At 39.8% G+C, this 23,117-nt stretch overlaps 1 protein-coding gene across 6 annotated transcripts in view; it reads right to left on the bottom strand.

Moving 5' to 3' along the window:
* SMPX (small muscle protein X-linked) overlaps positions 1-23,117 on the bottom strand; it is a 93,993-nt gene that overhangs the window by 15,569 nt on the left and 55,307 nt on the right. For 5 of the 6 annotated variants that reach the window (XM_033010054.2, XM_042788576.1, XM_033010057.2 and 2 more), the window contains 3 exons: positions 22,262-22,321; positions 17,253-17,342; positions 12,734-12,887 (listed from right to left, as the gene is read on the bottom strand). In XM_033010054.2, coding sequence (XP_032865945.2) covers positions 12,747-12,887; positions 17,253-17,342; positions 22,262-22,300 — 270 coding nt within the window. In that variant the 5' untranslated portion in view covers positions 22,301-22,321 and the 3' untranslated portion in view covers positions 12,734-12,746. Of the gene's footprint in view, positions 1-1,060; positions 1,166-12,733; positions 12,888-17,252; positions 17,343-22,261; positions 22,322-23,117 lie in introns of those variants that run through there. The other variant, XM_033010053.2, reaches the window with a different exon arrangement.

The following is a 23,117-nucleotide window of genomic DNA, read 5'->3' on the forward strand; positions in this document are numbered from 1 at the left end:
AGAAGAGATGGAAGTTGGCTATGGTTTTATTTTCAAAATATTCAAATTGAGACTGAGAGGTCTCTGTGCACTTTGCAAATACCTTTTCTGAAATTCTTAGTGCTTCATATGAAGCAAAATGCATTTTAAAAATGCAGCAAATGTGAGGAAAAGGAAGGGTGGCAATAAAGTGATTGCTAACTGTCAAAACCCAGCATAGTTTTTCCTTAACCCACATTCTCTGCTGCCTCTTCTGAATATTTAACACTCTTGTCCTGGATTTCGTGGCCTCCTTGCCATGGAAAAGCGAGAGGTCTTAATCAGCTCAGGAAATTTGACAGCAGTCTTGTGCATAACCCAGAGGATCTCTTCAGAGATGGATAAGCATGAAGGCAAGACATCATACTCAGGCTGCTAATTTAACTTGATGTTACTGACTGTATTAGAAAACTGCATATTCTGACATCTGGTCCATGCAGGATAAGCTTAATTCCTCACGTTATCTTAGTTCTTCAAAGCTACTGCATGTAGTGTCGTAATTGTCTCTTCTCTGGAAAGCTCACTGTCAAGTTGTTTAATATTTGATACATACAGCTACAGTGTACATGAAGTTCTTTCACATCAGTAACTGATATATATATATATATATATATACACACACATAAGTTGTGTTTGTAGGGTTTTGCCATTTATTAGAGCTTCAAATGTAAGCCCATTTTTTCCCATGGAATAGATTTCTTCAAAACATAACCAAAGGTATTACAGTATGTTGTCTGTACAAGATTGTACTGTTAATACTTGATTTTGCAATCTGTGACAGGTGAGCATTTAGAAATTAGGTATTAGGATTGAGTGGAAGATACATGGGAGAACTAAACTTTCCCATTACACCCTATTTCACAACACAAAATTGTTTTTTGACTAAACAAACTGAAAAAAAAAAAAAAAAAGTATGTTTTCCACTGAGAAACAGAAGGGAAAGGTGAGAGGAATCACCTGCTGTTAAAAACACATGCATCCAAGACCAGTTGTTTTTTGGTTTTGAATTTTCACCAACATGTTATATAGTTTCTGTAGAAAAGATCGCTTTTGCTCAGCTCTGCAGAAAGGCTCTTCTCAGAACATACACGCAGCAGTTCCTGCTGGAGCACTCACACAGCTCTGTCAGTACGAGTCCTGGATCTGACTGCAGAAAGACACAGAGGCCCATTCACTCTCAACAATGAACAATATGCAATTTGCATATTCAAATTCGGAGTGGGATTTTGAGAAGCACTTAAGTGATTTAGGAGCACAGTTCCCACTGCGTGACAATGGGACTGTACTCCTTACTACTGGGGGACGGAGTCCTTAGGTGCCTAAGGTGGAAATGGGACGTAGGCACTTAACTCCAAAACCGCAATCCTCGGAACTGTGGTCCAACTACACCGTAAACTCACACTGTGCTCATGCCCATCTACAATTACCTGAGTCTTGATAAACATGCTCAGCTCAGTACCAGGGAGACATGTAACCCTGAGCAGCGCACAGAAACTTGGTGGGTTTCCACAGAGACCTCCCTCCTCAGCACTTACCTAATTGCATCAGGCTTTGTGCAGAAACACAGCAGCAGCTACCCTGGTTTCTTTCAAGGCACAGCTTGAGGAAACTTGCTACACAGATTAGCCTTTAAACAAGGTACACAGCAATCCACAGGCTAAGGCACATGGAAGCAGGTTTCCCTACTGCCAGCTGAGCTACACATTGCTAAGCTGCCATCAGGCTCACTTGTCTACAGATTAATTTTAATTCATTTCTGCACAGCAGCCTAGCTTTACCTCAAAGTCTAGAAAGGGTCCCCCCTGCCAAGATAGTCTGCAGTCTCCAGGGAGGCAAAAACTGTGGGTTTTAATCCTTCTGAGGAGAAGAAGGAATTGACCTGCTGCATTCATGCATCCTGGCTGGGTATGTGTGATAATTGCTGAGCCAAGGCAGAAGGGAGGGGCCACCAGCACATTTCTTCTCTTGCATGTTTTCAAATTGTTGTTCTTGTTTTCAAAAGTACTCAGGTGCAAATCCGGAGGAGACAGTTCACACTGTAAATCCGGTGTGAGCGGAAATCACTCCTGCCTCTACTCAGGACATTGCTGAAGCCCCAGAGAAGACAATCTGATCATTTTCAGATTTTTCTATTAGCTGTATCTAAACAGCTCTCCACACAAGCTTCATGATGCTGTTTGCAGAAGTGGCTCAGGGTTTCTTAATAGCCTATGCAGTGCCATCTTCTTGAGATGGCAGAAGAGCAGGTTTCTGCAGGGCAGAAGGTTTCTGGATGGACCTGTGTAATCAGAGACACTGAGGGCTATGGGTGAGACAGGGGTCTCCATACCTCTTTCTTCTCTCTGTAACCTTGTATGTCTTCTTACAGCCAGTTTCCCCTTGGGTGGGACCAGGACTTGTCTCTGAGCAATCCTAGTGCACCCTGGCAGGGGAAGACAATGTTGGCCTTCATCCAGCCCTTGAGACACAGCAATCAAGGCAGAAGGTGGTGCCACAGGCTCTGAGCTATCTCTTCTCCACTCCTATCTGCCTCCCCCCAGACTTCAGCTCCCCTCTTTAACGGTGTAGCCAGCCAGGCAGTAGGTGTTTAACAGAGAGTAGAGTCCAGGCAGTTGTATCCACTGGTAGATCATGCAAGAGGATCACCTCCATGGTAAAGAGAAACCTTGGGAGACAGAGAGCTTGTAGTGCCTCTCTGAGGCAAATGAGTGCTCAGAGGTGCAATGTGTTCTCGTCCTCCACGGCTACCAGAAACAGCTGCCTGCATCATTCTGCCAAAAACGTGTCTGATCTCTGGACTGTTAATAAAGCCCTACACACTGGTGAGGGAGATGAAGGAACACACCACTGGCTCAAGGCACTCTAATGCCATTGCACCTGATTTTCATACTGCGAGCTTGCCTTGATGGAAATGATTAGATGCCCAAACTCTCACTGCAGGTGGGTTCTCAAGGACTTGACTTTGCTGAAGACTGGTCAATCTTCTGCTCAAAAATCAGGCCTTTAGCTTCTCTGGGAGCCAGTCTCCAGTCACTTCTATGTGTCTGTTAAAGTAAGGCATTGAAGAAGTTGGAGCTAATTGCTCTGTTTCTCATCCTGCCTTAGGGAAATGGATTTATGTAATTTTAAAGAAACTGCAAATAACGTCACACTTGGACATGTGACCAAGTTGCCCCATGAGCCAGCAAGCAACTGCTTGTCAGCTGAGCTGTGGCATCTGGCCAGGTTCAACCTCTTATTCTCTACATGTGTGAAGCAGGACATTAACATCTTCACTGAGATTTCTACTGGTTTGTCAGAGACTTTGAAGCATGAACATGCTCAACAGTGACTCAGGTGTTGTCTACTAATGTGTTAAACTGCAGTAACATGACAGAAAACACTCAGCTGCTTCTTAAATAAGGAGAACTCATTTGCCCCAGAAGTAATGGTTCAAATATATAATACCAAATTTATTCCATGCCAGACTTAAGAATAAAAATAAGAAAAGCATATAAAGAGTGGAAAGGACTGCAATACTATATCACTGCCTAATTTGGTACATTTTGAATAAAGGGCTTAAGCTAAAAAAAAAAGGGTACGTGTGAGATATACCCATCTGAATTCACTTTACTTTCAGCAAAATGGACTGGAAAATGCCTCTTATCTTCACAGAGAGACCTCTTGTCTTGAGAACTAAAAGGGAGAAAGATTACAATTTTTTTCTGAAATAAATGCTTCCATTCAAACTCTGGAGAGTGGAAGACAGGTCAACTCAACTATTTTCAGACAAAACCACAAAACCAAGAAATCAAGAAATTCAAAAGTAAAAGGTCTGAGATCCTTAATTAAATGCTTAATTAAGGTCTGGGATCCTAAATTACAACAGAGGCCATACTCTACCCTGGTCTTTGACAATCTTTGTGAAGGATACTGCACTCAAGAACAGCATGATTTGCAAGCACAGAAAAAAACGGAGGTTTTCTTTTCCTTGTATTCTGCCTATTTCAGCTCAAATATTTGGTTTCAAGTCTTTGGGTCTGTTTTTTCTTCCATTTCAGTACACACTTTGTGTTGGTTTCATCCTATATATAAAAGCAGCACCTTTCAAAGCCTTGAAATAACACCATCTAGTTATTGTCATCATCCTTCCCTCAGAAGAGGAGCAGTTTGCCTTTGGGGGAAGTTTTTTGTTCTTTGATGTTTCCTCAGTAAAAGCAATTTTGCCAGTCCTGCTCTCTCCCTGTGCGCACCAGTATTGCTGCTACCACCGCTGTTAAAATGCACTAACACAACAGCAGACGTGGGCCAGTTATCCTGCTTCTCCCGTGGTCCATTTGCTAGGAAGCAGGGCAAGTATGGCCATTGCCCTCTTCTTCCCTAAGCGCATTCACGGCCGCAGCTATTGTTTGCTCTGAGATTACATTTCTGTACCGTGAAAGGCCCTGTAAGGCCGTGCAGGAGTAACAGCAATTTTAAGATGAGGTTCGCTCCAAGGCAACAAACAGGAACAAAGACCCAGGAGAGATAAAAGCTGAAGGACTCAATTTATTTTTTTTATCAGTTGAATACCTGAATTATTATATTAAAAGCAATATTATGGCAACTTTACCAAAGTGGGGGAGTAAGTGCCGAAGACCAAGTCTGAGGGTTTTATTCTGCTTTTATTGAATCCATGTCTGTACATGGAGCTCAGCCATTTGCAGTCAGAAACAAATACAGCCACACTAATATAACCACTAAATGGAGGGAGAGAAAAACAGACTTTATACTTGTTCCCAAGTTCAAGTAAAGGTTAGTTCAGCTGAGTTTCCTTTCAACTAGCTACAAGCTGCAGCAAATCAAATGTGAAAAATAAAGTATGACCAACAGTGGGAGTAAAACCAATACATATTCCCTTAGGTAATGCTCATTTATGCTGTGTACTTTGTTCTCTTAGTGCATGGGAATACAATGTATTCGAGACCTGCTGCTTCAAGTCAAAGGAGAATTAGGAAGTTAAAACAGCAGCAGATAGGGACAGCAAAAACATCTGCAGCATAATATTTCTTCAATAGTGTTGCTGACTGGGCAACAGATGTTGGGATCACTGTAATCGTGAGCTCTACCTATATACAGTGTTCTACCTATATACGGTGAGCTCTACTATTATAAGATGTTATTTATTCTCAGAATTTGCAACCCAGTGTGGAATAGAGGTAGCCTTGGCACTAAAAAGAGCTGCACTTTTCAAAACAAGGCACACAAGGAGCAATTCGATGGCTGAAGCAGGCGTAATCTTAAGCACAGAGCAGGGTTCCTGACACTTGTAGATGGCCTGCTCCCAGACAGGGGTCACAAGGGTCATGCAATATCGAGCCATCTTTGCAAGAGATGACGAAGTACAGTGACGCAGTAATTTATGTGGTTCTTGAACACAAGGCTGTGAAAACATAATTAGGTAGTCTTTTATCTGATGAAACGAATAAAAACTATAAAACAAAATGATGAGGCACTAAATTTAGAAGAAAATTCATTTGATTATCACATCAGAGCTGTGATATTTCAGATCATACTGTCAGTTTAATTGGCTGCAATTTATGTAGATTTGATAAAACTATCTGAGCTGTTAATAACATAGGAAGTTACACTTCATGTATTCGAAAGAATTTAGCCTTTTTACTCTGATGTAGGCACTTGAAAACCTTTGTGCTGAATACATTTTGAACTATGTAGAGAGACTAGAATCGCTTATTATTTGGGGTTTCTGATGATGCCTGTCTTTACAGTGTCTGAGTGCTCCAGGCATACCTAACACTGTCGGGACAGTTCCCAGGTACAGAGAAACAGCATCACTCTCTTCTCACTCATCACACTTTAATAGTGGTCAGTATGATCCCTCTTCTGCTCTCCAAACAGTTTCTAATTACCTGTGGTTCCCTGGTTACAATTAGTTCTGCATAGGTTTACATGCGTGTGCCTCGGGGTAAGCGTCATTTAAGTCACAGGACCTTCTCTAAATGCCAGGATCTGTTCACACAGCAAATAGCTGATGTTTTAGGGATTCCTGATATCCTGTTCTGAGATTTCCAAGAGGAATACATTCCAGTGGTACTTACTGTTCAGTGCTGCAGTTCATTCATACCGCCTCTTAATACATATAGCAGAGATAAACAAGAAGAAAGCCTGCTGACCGTATCCCACCTTCACACTTCACCAATCCCTCCACGCCTGCTATCTTCAGGAGGCCTCCTGTCTTTCTGAGCTTCATTTGAGGGATGTCACCCCAGAAATTGCATCACACTCAGGGAATTAACTGAAAAGTTTAGTTCATACAAAAACCTGTTGTGAACAGCACTGATGGAAACCTAGGGGTCTCTATATGTAGAAGCATTTGCTGTTCATAAGAACATGCCCTGTTCTTTACTCAGTAAAATCAACCTCCTAACACATACCTTCAAGCTTTCTTAGGCAACTAGAAAGCAGAGTCTCTCCAGTCTGCTTTCCTCCTCACTTTCACCATTCAACAAGAGAATGAGAAGGAAACCTCTCCTTGACTTGCAGAGGCCTGAGGAATGACACGCTGGGGGCTTACCACAGCACTGTGTCAGTGGCACAGAGGAGATTCTGAGTTCATGACAGACAGCTACAGGCCACGTTAGAGACAATGAACTAAATTTTTACTTCTGAACACCGATACTCTGGGAAACAAAATACGAATAACTTTTTTTGCTTGAGGAGATAACATGATTCCAAAGGTTCCTCTGATATTAAATTACATCCTGGAGATTCCAGTTTTCTCTTTGAAAATAAATTTCTAGCTCTTCTGTTTTAAAGTCTGAAAGCATAACATAAGTAGACTCAAAAAACCTGGAAGTCAAACCAAAAGAACCTTACACATGCTGTTAAAATATCCTAAAAACCCTCAACTACCCAGTTTCTTAGGACAATTTTACAAACAGATGTGATCTGGCAAAATTTATGTCTGGCCATGAAACCCTCAAGTGCTGTAATTTGGGAAGTTCTGAACCAAAGACATCAGGATGGCAGGAAACCAGGGACAGAAAAACACAAGTACTTTAAAATTAACATGGGCCAAACAGTGAGTGGGTCCAGGGATGGCCGATCACTGGGCATCACTGCAGAGAGCCTGGCTCTGTCCTCTTTGCACCATCCCTTCAGGTGCTTGTACACATTGGTGAGATCTCTCCAAGCCTCCTCTGACTTTGGCTGAAGGGTCTTGCAGAAATTCTTGCAGCACAACCTCCTTCTTCACCCCATTGTTCCCACTCCAGCTAAGGAGATCTGAGCTCCTGACCTACCTTGGCATCCTCTGGATGCAGGATGCCCTTCTCTCACACAAGGGCTGGCTTCTTGGGCTTAATCAAATGAACACATTTTCTTAAAATTGTGGGACTGTTTCAAGAGCTCATAGCACGTCAGAGTCCTTCTACTAGCAAAGCACTGGGTGTGTTTCTGGAGAAAATGGCAATAACCTTGCTTGTAACTGTACAGTTGCAGTTTAACTGTATCCCTCTAGTCCACCTGACCACAGGAATAAGAAACAATTGTTGAACTGTGTGTCAGAGCAGTGACACTGGGAGAGGCAGATGGCTACTGTTAACTGAGATGCAGTTTAAGAGCAGTCTATAGCATGAAACTGTAATTACAAACCACAGTACTCAGTGGACAAAGTTATAATGTGGATTTTTAGCCCAGGGTAATTGACATTTTTTTGTAAATAATTAACAGCAACACCAAGGAACAACTTGTAGGAACAGATATGAGCTCTATTACCTAAGGGACTTTTTTTTTTTTTCCCCCTTTCTCTCTTTTTCTTCCCCAAGTGATGCCCATCTCAGAGCCTGTTCTGCTGACAAGATTCCTCATTTTATGCAGGGCAGGATTCCCAACATGTTATAGAGGAGGTGATGTTGCAAGCAATGCCAAGGCTAAGGTGCCCTGGGAAGCTTTTGCTAGCTGTTTGTTCTTCTGCCCTCAAAAGACAACCCCCTTGCTTCTGTCATCTGACAACAGAACTATCTTCTGAAATTAAACCACCCTCTCCAGTAGAGTTCTGGGTAAAGACAACAGTTTATCTACAAGTACCAACTGCATGATTCCTCACACCTTCAGAAGCCATCTCATCTTCCTCCAAGCACGACCAGAACACAGTGCCAGGAGTGCTGCCTGTATGCCCATGACAGACTTTTTTGTAAATTCAAGACAGTAAATTTCCCTTTTTGCCTTTTGAGAAGTTCCTTCAGTAAGTATGAAAGTCTCCTTCAAGAGTAAAAGACTAGGCCACCCTGGCTGAAGGTTTAGGTCCTTTAAAACTGAAGTCCAGCATTTATACTCCACAGCCCTTCATGGCACAACGTAAAACATCTTGTTACACAAACCCCTACACTTCAGGACACAAAATGTGAAGGAATACAGAATGAAGAATGAACATGAGTTGCAGCAGTAACTGGCTGCAGTTATATATTCTCAGGTGAAATGACAGTTTGTGCTCAGTCCCATTTTCAGGTACAATCACCATACTAGTTATCACATGAGATATCACAACAATAATCAGTAAATCCCAGCCATAGCAGGCTCCATTTGTCACAAATGAAATGCTTCCTACCATTACTTATTCAACAGGACATATATTTAGCTGATTAGTGTGTGCCACTTTGTATGTAGAAATGTGCACATGGGAAAGGATCAGCACAAAAAAATTGTAGATGGAGAAAATGAAAATGAATCATAACTCATGTTGTATATTAAAACTAGCTGCAACAAACACATCATCTACAGGTCTGTGGAAGAAAAAAATTCTCTATAACAACGAATAGTATGCTAATTAGTTAATTATAAATAATAGACCAGCATCAGGAGATGACTACAGGAATTTCTTAACTGATAAGCAGTTTATTACCTTCAGTGTATCCAGCTTCATGATATCTCACTAATTACATCCCTTCCACAAATTCACAACTATGATCTTAGCAAGTCTATTCATGTTTTCTAATTCGATGAAAGAGCAAGACCAAATATATTTAACCGAAGTTACTGTAAAGTGCAAATTTTGTAGGAATGAGTTTGTAAATAATGATCCAACCTACTGTTTTGCAGGTTCCTTATTTTTGCTGGTGGGTTTGCACTCTGTAAAACTGAGCAAGAAAACATGGAACAAAATTAAAACAAAATTGATCATGTTGACTTGCAATTTACTGAAACTATCCAATGAAAAATGACACTACTAGGAGGAAGCGTTAAAAATAACTGCTGTAGTTGTAAAACATTTGGTATTTTTTGACATATTTATGATTATTTTTGATATTTTTATGGTATCATGTTATAGATCACAGCATAATGGAAATTATCCAGAGAATTTGGAGTTATTCTACCAGGTTCAGTGAGTATTTCCTACAGAGTACCACTAGAAATATAAAAATACTATCAAAGGGAAATCCCTTCACAATTAATATCTGAAAAGTTTATTGTAGTGACGTGAGAGAGAATTCATTTCCAAACTGTGAAAACCAAAGAACACCCTCATTTATCAGTATGCAATCTGCACAGGCATATTCTATTGACCAGTCAGGTTACCATTCTTTAGAGAGCATCATATCCAAAGGATGATCAGTAACCCCTTCTCTGAGATGAAGCAAAAAATCTGGCAAACTTGGATTTCTTGCAAATAAAGATAATCTTCACTGGCTTGGCAGGGTCAGTCATAAAACAATTCTGTGACTATATCACATTTTATACAAAGCTGTAGGTCATGCCTAAAACAACTGAATTGAAGAATTGTCCTCTATAATGGACAACCCTTAGATTTAGTAGCATTCAAGTCTGCTGGATGTGGCGAGTGATTGATTTACATCTCAATTTTATGTAGAATTTATGCACATGCTTAGTTCTCCACTGCAACCAAACCCAAACTCCTAGTCACCGGTGAGTACTGTGCCTGCAGCTCTTCCAGAAACTAAGTTTTCAGATAAAATATGTGCCTGCTATCCAAAACCTAGAAACCCATGTCGCTGTCAGAACCTGATAACCAATACAATATCAAAAGAAGGATGGAGACAGAAGTGACTTCATAATGACTTCACAGCTTTCAAGATGCCCTTTACTTTGATGATCTTTCTTTAGAAATCTTTTCTTTAGAGTGAATCTCTGTGCATGTCTTAAATGTTTCAGTCAGACTCTCAGTAAGCTAATTATTAAAAAACTGTTTTAAATGTTGAAAATAACAATCATCTGAGAATAAATATGTGGTTAAATTTATGTCTAAATATTTCTTACAGAGAAAAACCTCTTTAAAGACTCACATTAAAAATTCATATTTCTCTGGGCACTGCTTTAGTGTGATGACTACAATGTTGCATTTTACAAAATGTTAATTTTCCTTTTCCCAAGTTTTCTGAAGAGAAAGACTCTGTTGTTTCTTTAAAATAACAGGAACATTATGACACAGCAGGGTGAAAGCAAGAAAAAACTAAACACTCTTTCCTTCTAAATGGCATATTTATGCTGTACGTAAAAAATAAGTTTATGTTGCAGTGTGTATTGGGGCAATTCACTCAGATTATATACCATTTCTTTCCATAGCACTTCTGCATTCCCAGAGCCTTTTGCACTGCTGTTTTCTTTTGTTCTTCATTTATGTCTCTGTGCAGTAAATTCCAGATGTTGTTCTTCTACTCAGCTTAGCTGCTCTGCCTCTCTTCACGATAAAATGGTCTTGTTCCAACAGTCACAATTGGCAATTCAGGTGACTCCTATGTGACACAGCTATCTTTTTTCTAACCATAGCCAGGGCTTTTTGTATTGAAACTTGTCAGTAGATGTGAATTTTCTTTGTAACTGCCTGATGCATCTTTACTGACTCAGGGTTTTCAAAGAAAATCAGAGAATAATTTCATGGACAGAAATCATTGTTAATTACTTTAGGGCTCAGAATGTAGAACAACAGACACTTATGGGCCTCGCTTGAAATCAGTTGGAAATTATTCTGAAATCACTGTTGAAGTGCTGAATTTTTCCTATTAAATAAAATAATCATAGAATCATAGAATGGTTTGAGTTGGAAGGGACCTTTAAAGATCTTCTAGTCCAGCCCCCCTGCCTTGGGCAGGGACACCTTCCACTAGAGCAGGTTGCTCAGAGCCCCATCCAACCTGATCTTGAATGTTTCTAGGGCATCTACCACCTCACTGGGCAACCTGTTCCAGTGTTTAATCATCCTCATCATAAAAAATGTCTTCCTTATATCTAATCTGGATCTACCCTCCTTCAGTTTAAAACCATTACCCCTTGTCCTGTCACTACAAGACCTATTAAAAAATCTGTCCTTCTCTATCTTGTAGTCCCCCTTTAAATACTGAAAGGCTGTAACATCTCCCCAGAGCTTTCTCTTCTCCAGGCTGAACAACCTCAACTCTGCCAGCCTGTCCTCATACGGGGTGGTGCTCAACCTCTCTGACCATTTTAGTGGCCTTCTCTAGACCCACCCCAACAGGTCCATGCCTTTCCTGTGCTGAGGACTCCAGAGCTGGGCACAGCACTCCAGGTCGGGTCTCACCAGCGCGGAGTAGAGCGGTAGAATCCCCTCCCTCTACCTGCTGGCGGAGCTTCTTTTGAAGCAGGCCAGGATACAGTTGGCTTTCTGGGCTGTGAGTGCACATTGCTGGCTCATATCCAGCTTTTCACCCCCAAAATCTTTCTCCACAGGGCTGCTCTCAATCCCTTCATCCCCCAGCCTGTATTGATACCAGGGGTTTGCCTTGACCCAGGTGCAGGACCTTGAATTTGGCCTTGTTGGGCTTCATTAGGTTCACATGGGTCCACTTCTCGAGCTTGTCAAGGTTCCTCAGGTGTGTCAACTGCACCACTCAGCTTGGTGTCATCTGTGAACTTGTGGAGGGTGCACTCAATCCCACTATGTCAATGATAGAGATATTAAACAGTACAGGTCCCACTACAAACCCCTGAGGAGCACCACTCATCACTGATCTCCATCAGGACATTGAGCAAATTAAGATGAAGTATTTGCTGTGGTGATAGTCATAGACCAGTGGCTCAACCCATAGGTGTCTGGTGCCGTCTGCAGTGCCTAAGGATCCCTACCTGCTCTCCAGCTGCCACTCCGGAGGAGCACAGATCTCCCCAAGGTCCTATAACATATTTCCAAGCCCTGCATAGATATATAACAAGTCCTTGGCTGCCACAAGTGGCATTGGATATATTTGTTTGATCAAATACGTGGAGCCATTAGCATGTCCGTTTTGAATTACAGAAATAAGATCAAGTATCTAATGTCCCAAAGGCACTTTTTAAAAATACTGATCTACTTGTTCATCACTGCAATAAATTTATTTGCATTGTAAAACATGTATTTAGAGTGTAGTAACACTGTAGTTAGAGTGTACAAATACAAGTCCTATATTCTGTAAAACTGGACCTTGTGCTTGTGAAACAAGAAGCTGGTATTTTTAAGCTGGCTTCAATATTCCTAACAGCTGAATATACTTCTTGTTAAGCCTGTTGATGGGTGCCATACATCATCAGATATAGTCTCCTATATGCTCCATGTTTGAAATAACAGAAAATTTTAATGTCTATGACCTTTTCTTCTATCTTGTCTTTGAAATACAGGGTGTAATTCTGGGTCCTTTGAAGTAATTGGAAAGCCATCTTTTGACATAAAGAGGTTTCTGGATCAGCCTGCTTTTCTAGAGCCATGCAACAAACCTCTCTTACTCACCTGCTTGTTCCAGCTACTGTTCAGCTTTGGGGACAAATTTCAGCTCACTCTTTATGTTCTGAATCTCTGACAAGTTGACAGCAGGGCCTGGAAGTTTCTTAGCTCCTGGGAGATGTTTCTTGTGTTTCTCCTCCTCTGTCAAAGCAGGAACACTCTGCACAAAAGGATACCAGTGACCTTACTGCTGCAATATCAATCTCTCAAGCATGAGCACAGGTCAGTTATTTGAGAATCAGGAAAGTATGTTCTGATAATAAATACAATCTCAATGTAAGCTAGTGGGGGGCAAGGGGGAGGGCAGGAAGAGATAGGTTATTTTGTTGGTTGTTGTCTAAAATGTCTAAAAACTTTCTGAAAAAAAAAATTGTTGGAGAATGGCTCAGAGACAAGGGTCCTGTGCCTTTAGCCAGTAGATTGTAAGCCTGCATGCCTAAGTTGTGCCTTGTCATGTATTAAGAAAATCTTTGAATGAACGTTAGCGCAGGCTCTGCTCATACAAAAAGGAAAAGGGGGAATTGTTGGAGAATGGCTCAGAGACAAGGGTCCTGAGCCCACCGAGCAATTGTATGATCAGAGCCTGCTCTAGCTGCTGATGCTGGGCCTCACTAGGGTTTGCCTGCAGCTGCTCGCAGCTGCTGATACAGGAGGAATGTCAAGGATGCTTCAGCCCTGTGTACCGTGGTGTGTCGAAAACAGGTTAAGGGGAATTAGGAATAGTGGTCTGAGAAACCTAGTGTTATGGTAATGGTGGTCTGAGAAACATTGTGTTACGGTACTGTCGTGTATCGAAAACAAGTCAACAGGAATCAGAAATAGTAGCATGAGAAACTTAGTGTTATGAGAAGCTTGTGCTGTAAGCTAACTGCAAGTAGGTGGACCGTGCGAATACGACCCTTAGAGCTTAAGCCAATCAGCTAGTGACTAGTAGGCATAATAATTATCATTGTCTGTATAAATATATGTACCCTGGACCAATAAAGACACACGTTGATTGATGCTCTATCACCCACACTGAACCCGTCTCGGCGTGTCGTTCGTTCGCGGCTCCGCAAAAAATAGTTTTAAGGTGTTCAGTGCAGGGAAATATGGATCTTTTGGCAAATGAGTAAGAATTGACAGTGTCAGACCATTAGTGGAAAATTAACTGAGTGGAGCATTAAAGGCAACTCTCAGGTCCCTCATATTTTAGGGAAAAAAGCAGAACCATTTTTATCATATAATTTCTTTCAAAGTCTCATAGTTGCTGGCCAGTTGGAGAGGAAACAATCATGCACTTCTGCAGCTCTTTAGAAAATCTATGATAGTAGGTTATGGACCCCAAACTTAGTATAGTAGATAGGACTTAGAATTAATAACAAAATTAGTATAGTAGGTTATGGACCTCCATCCAAGCTGAGTTCAAGTTATGTTTAATTTTACTTAACCTCAGTTGTAAGATCAGAAGGGTTTTTGTCATTTTATGTTTGAATTAGGGTAGTGCCTGACAGCTATTTTGCTGACACTGTAAAAATTCAGGCTAAATAACAGCACTTACACAATAGCAAGCATCTCAGCTAATTTCCCAATGGACCACGCTATTTCAGCCCTTGGTACTTCCTCAGCTGTACTATTGCTCCTAGGTGAGGTAGAGCACTTATTTTAGACAATTTCTATTCTAGACTGAACAATGTTTTGAAAGAGTAGCTTTCCAGTAAGGAGTTTAAGGTTCATCCAGCCTATTCTGTATTTTATAAATCTGGCATAGAGGTGGAATCATGTAAATTTAGAGATTAATTAATATTTTACTACAAATAATTTCACAGTAAAATTATTTTTTCTTTTTTGATTACTCTGTGAATGTCCTTTTGGGCTGGCTTTTTTGGAGTTAATTCAGTATTTAGATTTGTTAGCCACCCTTTTTTGAAAGGTGTATGGATCTTGAACAGTCAATTCTTAATATCTTACTTAATTTTTAAAATTACAAAGTTATCTGTCACATATTGGTCAGCAAACCCCTCTTTTTTAGCACTAATGAACCCTGTGCTAATGAGGAAGCAGACTTTTTGCAATGCCGAGTGGCAAATAAACAAGAAAATTTAGAAAACTAACATTCTCTTCCTATCTGATCTTTAATCCATGATCTTATATTGTTTCATTTGACAGTTATCTTACACAGCTAGCTAATCTGAATAATCAGGAAAAACTACCATTCCCCAAGCCCCCATAGCAGATACTGTGTTAAAAATACTGTTTCAAGTTATATACTGTACCATTCCTTCTCGTAGAACAAACAGTGCAAACTTTGACCATGTTTTGGAGACTTTGTGCTCCATAAATTGATGTTAGCTTTCCCTTCTAATCTCAGGTGTGTGCTATTTATGACTGCACCCCCTCATATCACCCACTCTGTGTGCAATGCACAACTGAGATCAGACCTTGGCCTTCAGTTTTATTGAAGAAGTCTAACAGAGTGACATAGATATATGACAAGAGTTAACAAATACTTGCATGGAAATGCTCTGACTGAAGAACAGTTATTTTCTGAAATTCCCACCCCCCATTTCTTTTGCATGTTAACATGTCTGCTCTAATGACCTTCAAAAATACGTGTTTCCTCTGAATCCACCATCCCTTACAGTAAGACCTGTATTTTCCTCATCTCCTCTGCCAAGGTTTTAAAATATAGTGAAACATACTAAGTACTGTTAGCAAAAGTTGTGGTTGTCTAAAGCTGATCTAAAGAATCATAAGCTGTATTGCAAAACTTAACAAGATGAGAAAGCTAAAAAGATAAGTTCACTGGTAGCATTTTTATTCTATTCCTGTTACAAGATGTTTCTGTAGTCTTTACTCCCATTGCTTTCATTGCATATTGGATATAAAACCAGGGCCAAGAACTTTCATTCTCTAATGCCTGTCTCATATATAGTATTCACATAACTGAGAAGCAAAGCAATATCCAATTACCCAACCAAATCTAATTATCAGCACTAGTCATTTATTTTATTTCTCAAATACTACCAAAATTCACACATGCTATATTAGTTTCTGCTTAATAACATGCATTCCTTCACCAGTTTAATTACTGTGGAGAGAATATGCTTTGATTTCTTTCCAGGGGAGAAAGCCACGATATGAGTTCAAGGTCACATTGTATGTTTGGTTTTGTTTTTTTAAAATCTTAAGAGTTAAGTCAGCCTGGGTTTGATTTCTTCATGAAAGTTCTCTGTAAACAGAGCACTATTTATATCAAATATGTCAACATTCAGGAAAAAAAAATAAATCTGATTTAGACAGGACATGAAGGATTATCTCTTACATAACTGAACCTGACCATTCTAAGTGCCTGTGCCAGAAGCAGCTGATGATTTGTCCAAAACTAAACTGGGTGCTTCTTGTTTGGGGCTGAACCACCAGCAGTGCTGCTGCATGCCTGGGGAGAAGTGGCTACCCACCTCCTTCCCAGTCCTCACGGCTCAGCTCAGCTCAGCTCAGCTCCGTGTGAGGGCAAGGCTCCCTCCAGCCACGAAGCAGAAGCTTTGATTGTCCCGCGTGGCAGCAAGCCCACCCGGCTGGGTCCTGCCAGCGGCAGCCCGGCTGCGTGGGGCTAAGATGAGCCTTTCCCACCCTTGGCTCAGGGCAGCATCCGCAGCTCTGGCCCAGCAGGACCAGTTCCCAGGTGGGGACGATAAGACCAAGCTTAGCCAGCTGTCCAGGAAGCCATAAGTACCCATCTTTAGTTGATTTCTTTTCTTGTTTGGAGTATCTCACTACCTTTTCCTCCACCATTGGTTTTAGTTCTTACTTATTATAAAATGTCATGGTAAATAAGGTGCTTTAATATCATCCAGAAATATGATACCTGTGTTTAATCATAACCTTTGTGATCAGTGTTGGTTGGTTAAGGTATAAATCTGACTTCATATTCAAAACTTAGTATTAAATACTCCCTGTAAAATACAGGCACGCAAACACAGAATTCAATGTAAAATTGAATATTTTTACCCCATGCAGGTGAATGGGTTCACAATTTCTGGTTTTAATTTGCAAGTGTATAGTCTCCGTATTCAATTTCTCCTTCTTGATAAATATTCCAAAAAATGTCAGGTTTGAAAACCTGATCCAATATTGTTAAGCTGTAACAATAAATCCCACCGCAGGGCAGCAGGTAGTAGCATATTCTTCCAAAGCCTTCCTATAATTTTCCCCAATGTATCCCATCAACTCCTACCTAGATAAATACTGCTGGTGAAATCCTGGCTCTCTTTCCTGACAGCAGATATCATCCTGCTGTTGAAGCAGAGCTATGGACCTCTGAAACAGTTTAAATTCCTATAAGTGACTTGGCATCAAAACCAGAACAATGTATATATGAAGTGTTTAGTAGGTGGCCAGTTATTTCCATGAATGATCAGTGCATGTTTGGCTCTGATACCCAAGACTGGTATGTAGTGCTATAAGATTGATTAAAAGGCTTTCTTCCATCAATGGCAGGGATTCTTCTGAAAGAAAAAAAATCAATCCCCCCTTTTTTTCTTACCTCCTCCACTTCTTCAGGTGTAAATTCTTTTCTTTTATGAGGGTGGCCTGCCCCAGGTCGAAATGCTCCCATTGGTATGTTAATATTAGCCTGTGAGAAGGAAATTATGATGCATATAAAAGTGACTGATAACTAAACATACAGTTGGTAAATGGCAAAACTCAAAAGTGGTGGGACAAGCGTATAGACATTATTGTGGTTTCCGAGCACTTATGACTTCAATGTATGCATCATTACACCACTCCCGTGGGAAAGAGAAGTGCTTTCATCTCCATTTTAAAGACGGAAAGTAAAAACACAAAGCTACTCAGAAAGCTTTTGAAGTTCTGTATTTTAGTCTAATGCTCCCCGATTTCACTGGAAAAATGAGTACTAGACACCAAAGTGTCTTTAGGCATCTGGGCCTGCTTTGATTTGGTCAAGGTCAAACAGAAAGTGAGTGCCAGAATCAGCATTTAAGTGTAAATCACCCAAATCCTACAATAACACCCAAACCACTGGAGCACTCTCCCTCCCCCAGTGACACCAGTTCTCACCTTATTTAATCACAGGTAGTTAAGAAGGAAAGCCTGCCCTGAGCCAACTTAAGCCATGAGTGTTTAAAATGTGATTTTACTGACAGAATTTACCCATGGGTGCTACAAACTGCAAATGTAATGCCTTAGTCTTAGAAATACACCTCGGTTGCAAAGAGGACCTGTGGGAAAATGCAGGAAGGCTTTTTGACCCTCCAGCCCCTGCTGGGTTTTGCACAGCTACCCCAGCCCCATCTGCAGTGGGGGCTCACCAGTTGGAGCCGGCTAGCCCCCAGCTTCAGCAAACTCTCTCCAGAATGGTACCCACATGACTGCAACAATCTGGCTTTTTATCTGTGGCAGAAAGCCAGTAGCCATAACATAAATGGGGCTGATAATAGATACCTTAAAAGTAAAGATTTCTGAGAAAAGAATGGTAGAAAATGTTGCTTAGGAAAGAAAGCTAAAATGTACCTATTTCCCAATGTGGCCCAGCCTGGATTATTTTAAAAGTCAAATAGCATGATCAACTAAATGCACAATTTATACCTATTCTTATCTTGTGATCTCAGAAGAGAAGCTGCTGCTAGGAAATGTCATCAAAATATCATGACTCCCACTGGTAAAACCAGGGGGTGAATCGGTAATGTTACGGAGCGGAAGCGGAGAACCTTCCAACAGGGAGCTGTGTTATTGTAGTTTACCATCTGACTGATTTGCATTATACGAAGATGAATAATCCCATCCTTCTGCTCAAATCGCGGTCTTGCAGATCGTGCCCCAGGTTGGACAACCAGAGGAAAACAGCCCACTGTTTTCAGTGACAACTGTTCTGACAGCTGTAATCAAATGCTGAGCAAATTAAGAATACATATGTTAAAAAATAAGCAACTTTCCCTTTGTTCTATTTATCTATTTCCTATTATTTTATTTAGGCAAGGTGATGCTGCCATTTCAGTGGGGCTGGCAAATGTCTGTAGGGCTACGTAGTTTATAGACAACTGGGTATTTATTTCATAATGCTTTTTCACCGAGCATTAGTTTGGATATTGTGAAACCTTTCATCTGCACTTCCTAGGTGCCCAGGAGACAGGGCATTTTCAGCCTCACTCTACTTAACCCATTATTTCATACAGGAGTGGAAAAAAACAGCTTTGCTATTTTTAATTTTAAGCATCTCCCCTGCCAGGCTCTGGTACCTCCAGGAAGCTTCTTTTTTTGGAATATGAAACTTCTTTGCACTTTACAGCTAGCATGGTCATACAGGTTTGCAGAGTTGAAACATTAAGAGTTATCTCTCCTCTTGATGCTCATTTTGAACCCAGGCATTACTTGCCCTTGGGGTCAATCAAAGCAGAGGCAGCCTCCCACGGCCACCCAGGGCATACCACAGCATGGTAATTCTGATACCCAGCCCTTGCATTTCCTACTGTGACTGACAGACCAACTGTGGCTAAAAATATTTCAGGAAACAAAAATTAACTACTAAGTGCCAGACTGCTAATTAAATTAAATAAAATGCTCTTTGGTCTGCTTCAGCATTGTCACCATAATCTGTGTCACACAAAAGCAGTTTGTACTATTTTATTTGAAATAAGAGCATTCACATCAGAGTTTAGACAAGATGTACGCAGGCATGAAATATTAACTTGGTAAAACGAGCAGCCTTTAAGACATAGTTTAACACTGTCTGGATCTGAAAACATATACTATAAATTAAAATATTTATAGTATGACATGAAAATATGACTGATTTCTGAGCAGTTCCTGGCCAGAGATACCAGAGTCCTGAGCTCTAAATCTCCCTCTTAATCCAGTGCTTGTTTCCTCCTGAAGATGAGCCGCTGTGTAATGGGTGGACCGAATTCCGTACGCCATTGTAGCTCTGCAAGGACTCTGTTGTGCTGCGATCAGCACAAGTTTGCCATTTTGTTTTCAAAACATGTTTCAAGGCTCTTGTCACCTGTCTGCTGGGATGGAGATATGAGCCTCAGTGATCTCCTCTTCTTTGCCTGCTCCCCATCCAGGAAAATGCTAAGCAGGAAATTTTTTGTTCCAAACTCCTGAAAACCTGTTATAATTGCTTTAGGCAGACTTTCTGGTGTGATTATTATTTTTAATCATATTAATTATTAAAACTATTGGGTTTGCATCTTCCTTTGTTTTTTGGAAAGTGCCTACCATATTTTGGATGTCACTGAAGATTTCATAATGAGTAGGTATGCGTACTGATGTACTTTACCAAGGTCTTCCTAAACAGACTGAAGGGAAAATATATGTAAGCATGACACACAACATATATTGCTGGTTTGACTCAATTAAACTGTTATTTAGAGATTTCTTTGTGTTGTTCTTTTTGCTTAATAGAGACAGGTTATTCAGATTAGGATAAAACTCATGCAGCCATGCATGAGTTGAGGACAATTATGGATAAACTCTTCACAACGTCACAGGCATTCCTAGCTGTCCAGAAGGATGACTGAATAAACTGGAAAGCCACTTCAGTATAAACATATTCAATTTAAAAAAATAATAAAGGAACTACAGAGAAAACCGAATGTAATTCAGAAAAAAAGTAGGAAACCCCTCACCCTTACCTCTGGGGAAAGCCAAGAGTGGTGGTGTAAGTAGAATAATTTTCAGCCAGAGCTGTACACAGCCTTTTACACACTGAGGGGAAGGCCAGCAATGAACGTCACCAGGAATTAACAGTACTTTGGTCCTCTATTGCCCCGAACTACTCTTGGGAGCAGGCTGCTACCTCTAACTATCCCACACCTGTATTTAGTGGCTGTTGGCAAGTGAAGATTTCAGCGTACATCTCATACGGTCAGAAAGAAGCCACTTCTGACATGGAGTACCATGAAATCGTTCAGTTAGTAAAGTGTCATTACATTTCCATCGCTGCACCATGATGTATATTCTCCAGGGGATGTCAGTCCTACTATAATAGCACATAATAGCAAAGTATCATAATATATGAATCAGAACATATAAAAGTAACGTAACATTTTGAGTCATGGTTCTCAGAGTGCTCAAAGTGTAATAGACATGAATTCAAGTGCATATCTCCCTGCTGGAGCAACCTTTAATGCAATGCTTAATAGATTTATTTTAAAGTTTTTGCTGTAATTTTCTCATGATTCAAATTACCTTTGCAAAAAGTTAAGTTTATTAAAATATTAAATTTAGTGCTGAAACTTAATGAACTTTTTCAATGGACAAACTAGAAGCATTTCTTTACATTTAGAAGTTGGAAAGTCATCATAAAAATAAAAAGAAGTTTATAATTACTTCTTTAAGGAAAAAAGTAAACCAAATTCATTCCTTAAAAATGTTTGTACACGCCTATAGAGTTGTATGTGCCTATGGAGTTTAATTGTAAAATTTATATACTTCTGAGCTATAAATTATCTACATATTTTCATTAATCATACAAATATTTCCATTGTCACTGTAAAAGAGGGATGAAAATTTGAACTGAGTTAAATCAGTGACAAACTTCTGCTAATTTCAACTGAATTAGAGTACAATGAGTTAGAGTTTGCATGCCTGTTCCAGTAGACTTGATGATGATGAAAAGAATTTAATCTTCTTGATACTCCAATCCACTGAGTTAGTATTATCTTGAAGAAACAGAGGACAGATGAGTCTTTAGAAACTCCATTTTGTGCTTCTTGCGTAATTTCAAGGGAACCTGAACTTATGGTAAAATTTCATTGCAAGTGCATTTTACAAAATACATGAAAATTCTGTAAAGTCCTGCAGTTCAGGAGGTATTTGGCCTTTTGACAAGAATCAATGATAGCATGAGTTAAATACATTCTTCATGATGCTACTTCATGATGACAGGGTAATTCCCCAGATGTTTCTTTTACAAGTATGTAACAACCAACATTACCCTTATAAGCATATGCCATTTGAGGAGGTATGTGACATACAATAATTTTTTAAATGAAAACATCAACATTTCTCTCATTTTACTTTGGCTTTTAAATAAAACTATTCTTAAAAAAATTTTGGAAATTGTGGGTTTTTTTCCTACAGGAATGCAGACATGAAAAACTTCCAATACCTATGCCATCACCTTTTTAGCCTATAATTCTTCCAGCATTATATTAATTCTGTGGAAAATCTAATAGTTGCAAGAGTTAGTTTTGCTCATAATGCTGATCAGTTATGCAGATGTAACACCGTGTTCTGCTTAGCTGATCTACCAACAGGCATAACCTAACACTGGAAAGACCATGCAAGCAAGCAAGCAAGCAATCAACGAACCTATCTGATCCAGATTTTTATCAGCTCAGATCATAAGATGCTCTTCAGGCCAAACTTTTTCAGTGCTTTAATATCTACCAAGCTTTTAACTTTGAAAGAATAATCCCTAGTTAGCATTTCTGTAGTGTTTTGTCTGAGCAAAAATGCAGTTTGCCAAGCAATGGAGGTTGAGACTTATTATTTTATTATATTAGAAGCATAAATACTGTCTCTTACCTGAATGGCTTTGACATGTGACGCTGGTTGTTTTGACATTTTTAAGACAGAGGCTTATCCCTGCAAGCAAAATGGGAAAGTGTTACAGGCTCTGACATTCTGATAGCTAAGGGAGATAAGCTAGAACTTAACCCATGCTGCCTCTTGACAGGCATCCATTTCATCTGCCCAGCTCCTGTTTCCATCTCAGTTTCAGAGTTGCTTAGTTATTCTTTCTGAATATCAGGAGACAGAACACTTGAGCTTCTCCAATTAATCTTTCATAACCACAAATGGAGCTATCTCTTTCACATTAAAAACAATAATGAGTAGAGATAAGGAATCTCTTGAACCTTAACGGCATTGTAAAATGAGTAAGAATTAAATGAAGCATTTGAGGATAAACAATGTATGATTATCTCTGTCACGGTACGTACATGGGAACTATTAGAATTCTCATCTTAAACCTTCTTTCAAATACAGCACAACTTGCTACAAAACATTGATAAATGCAGAAATAACCATTTTCTGACTCACAAATCCTTGCAAATCTTTAATACCTATAGACTGAAAATGATCAAGGTGGTCAAACTGTAAAGTTGTCTTTGAAAATTGCTAGGGGACAAAGTAGCTTCTCTTCAAGGTTTTTGATCATATAGATTCATCGGTTTTCCTTAGCAATAAGGTAAAAAAGAACAGAATTTTCAATATAATTTTATGCAGGTGAAGAAATATGGACTGATACAGTATTAATATACAATAACAAAGGGAAATACAGAAAAGTCAAAATATTCTGTAGATTTTTTTTAAAAACACAATAAATTTTATTATCAGATTAATTGAAATATCACCTCGGCCTTTTATTCTTTCACAGAGA

Source organism: Tyto alba, unplaced genomic scaffold, assembly GCF_018691265.1.
Source record: "Tyto alba isolate M040663 unplaced genomic scaffold, T.alba_DEE_v4.0 Super-Scaffold_14, whole genome shotgun sequence".
Lineage (NCBI taxonomy): Eukaryota > Metazoa > Chordata > Aves > Strigiformes > Tytonidae > Tyto > Tyto alba.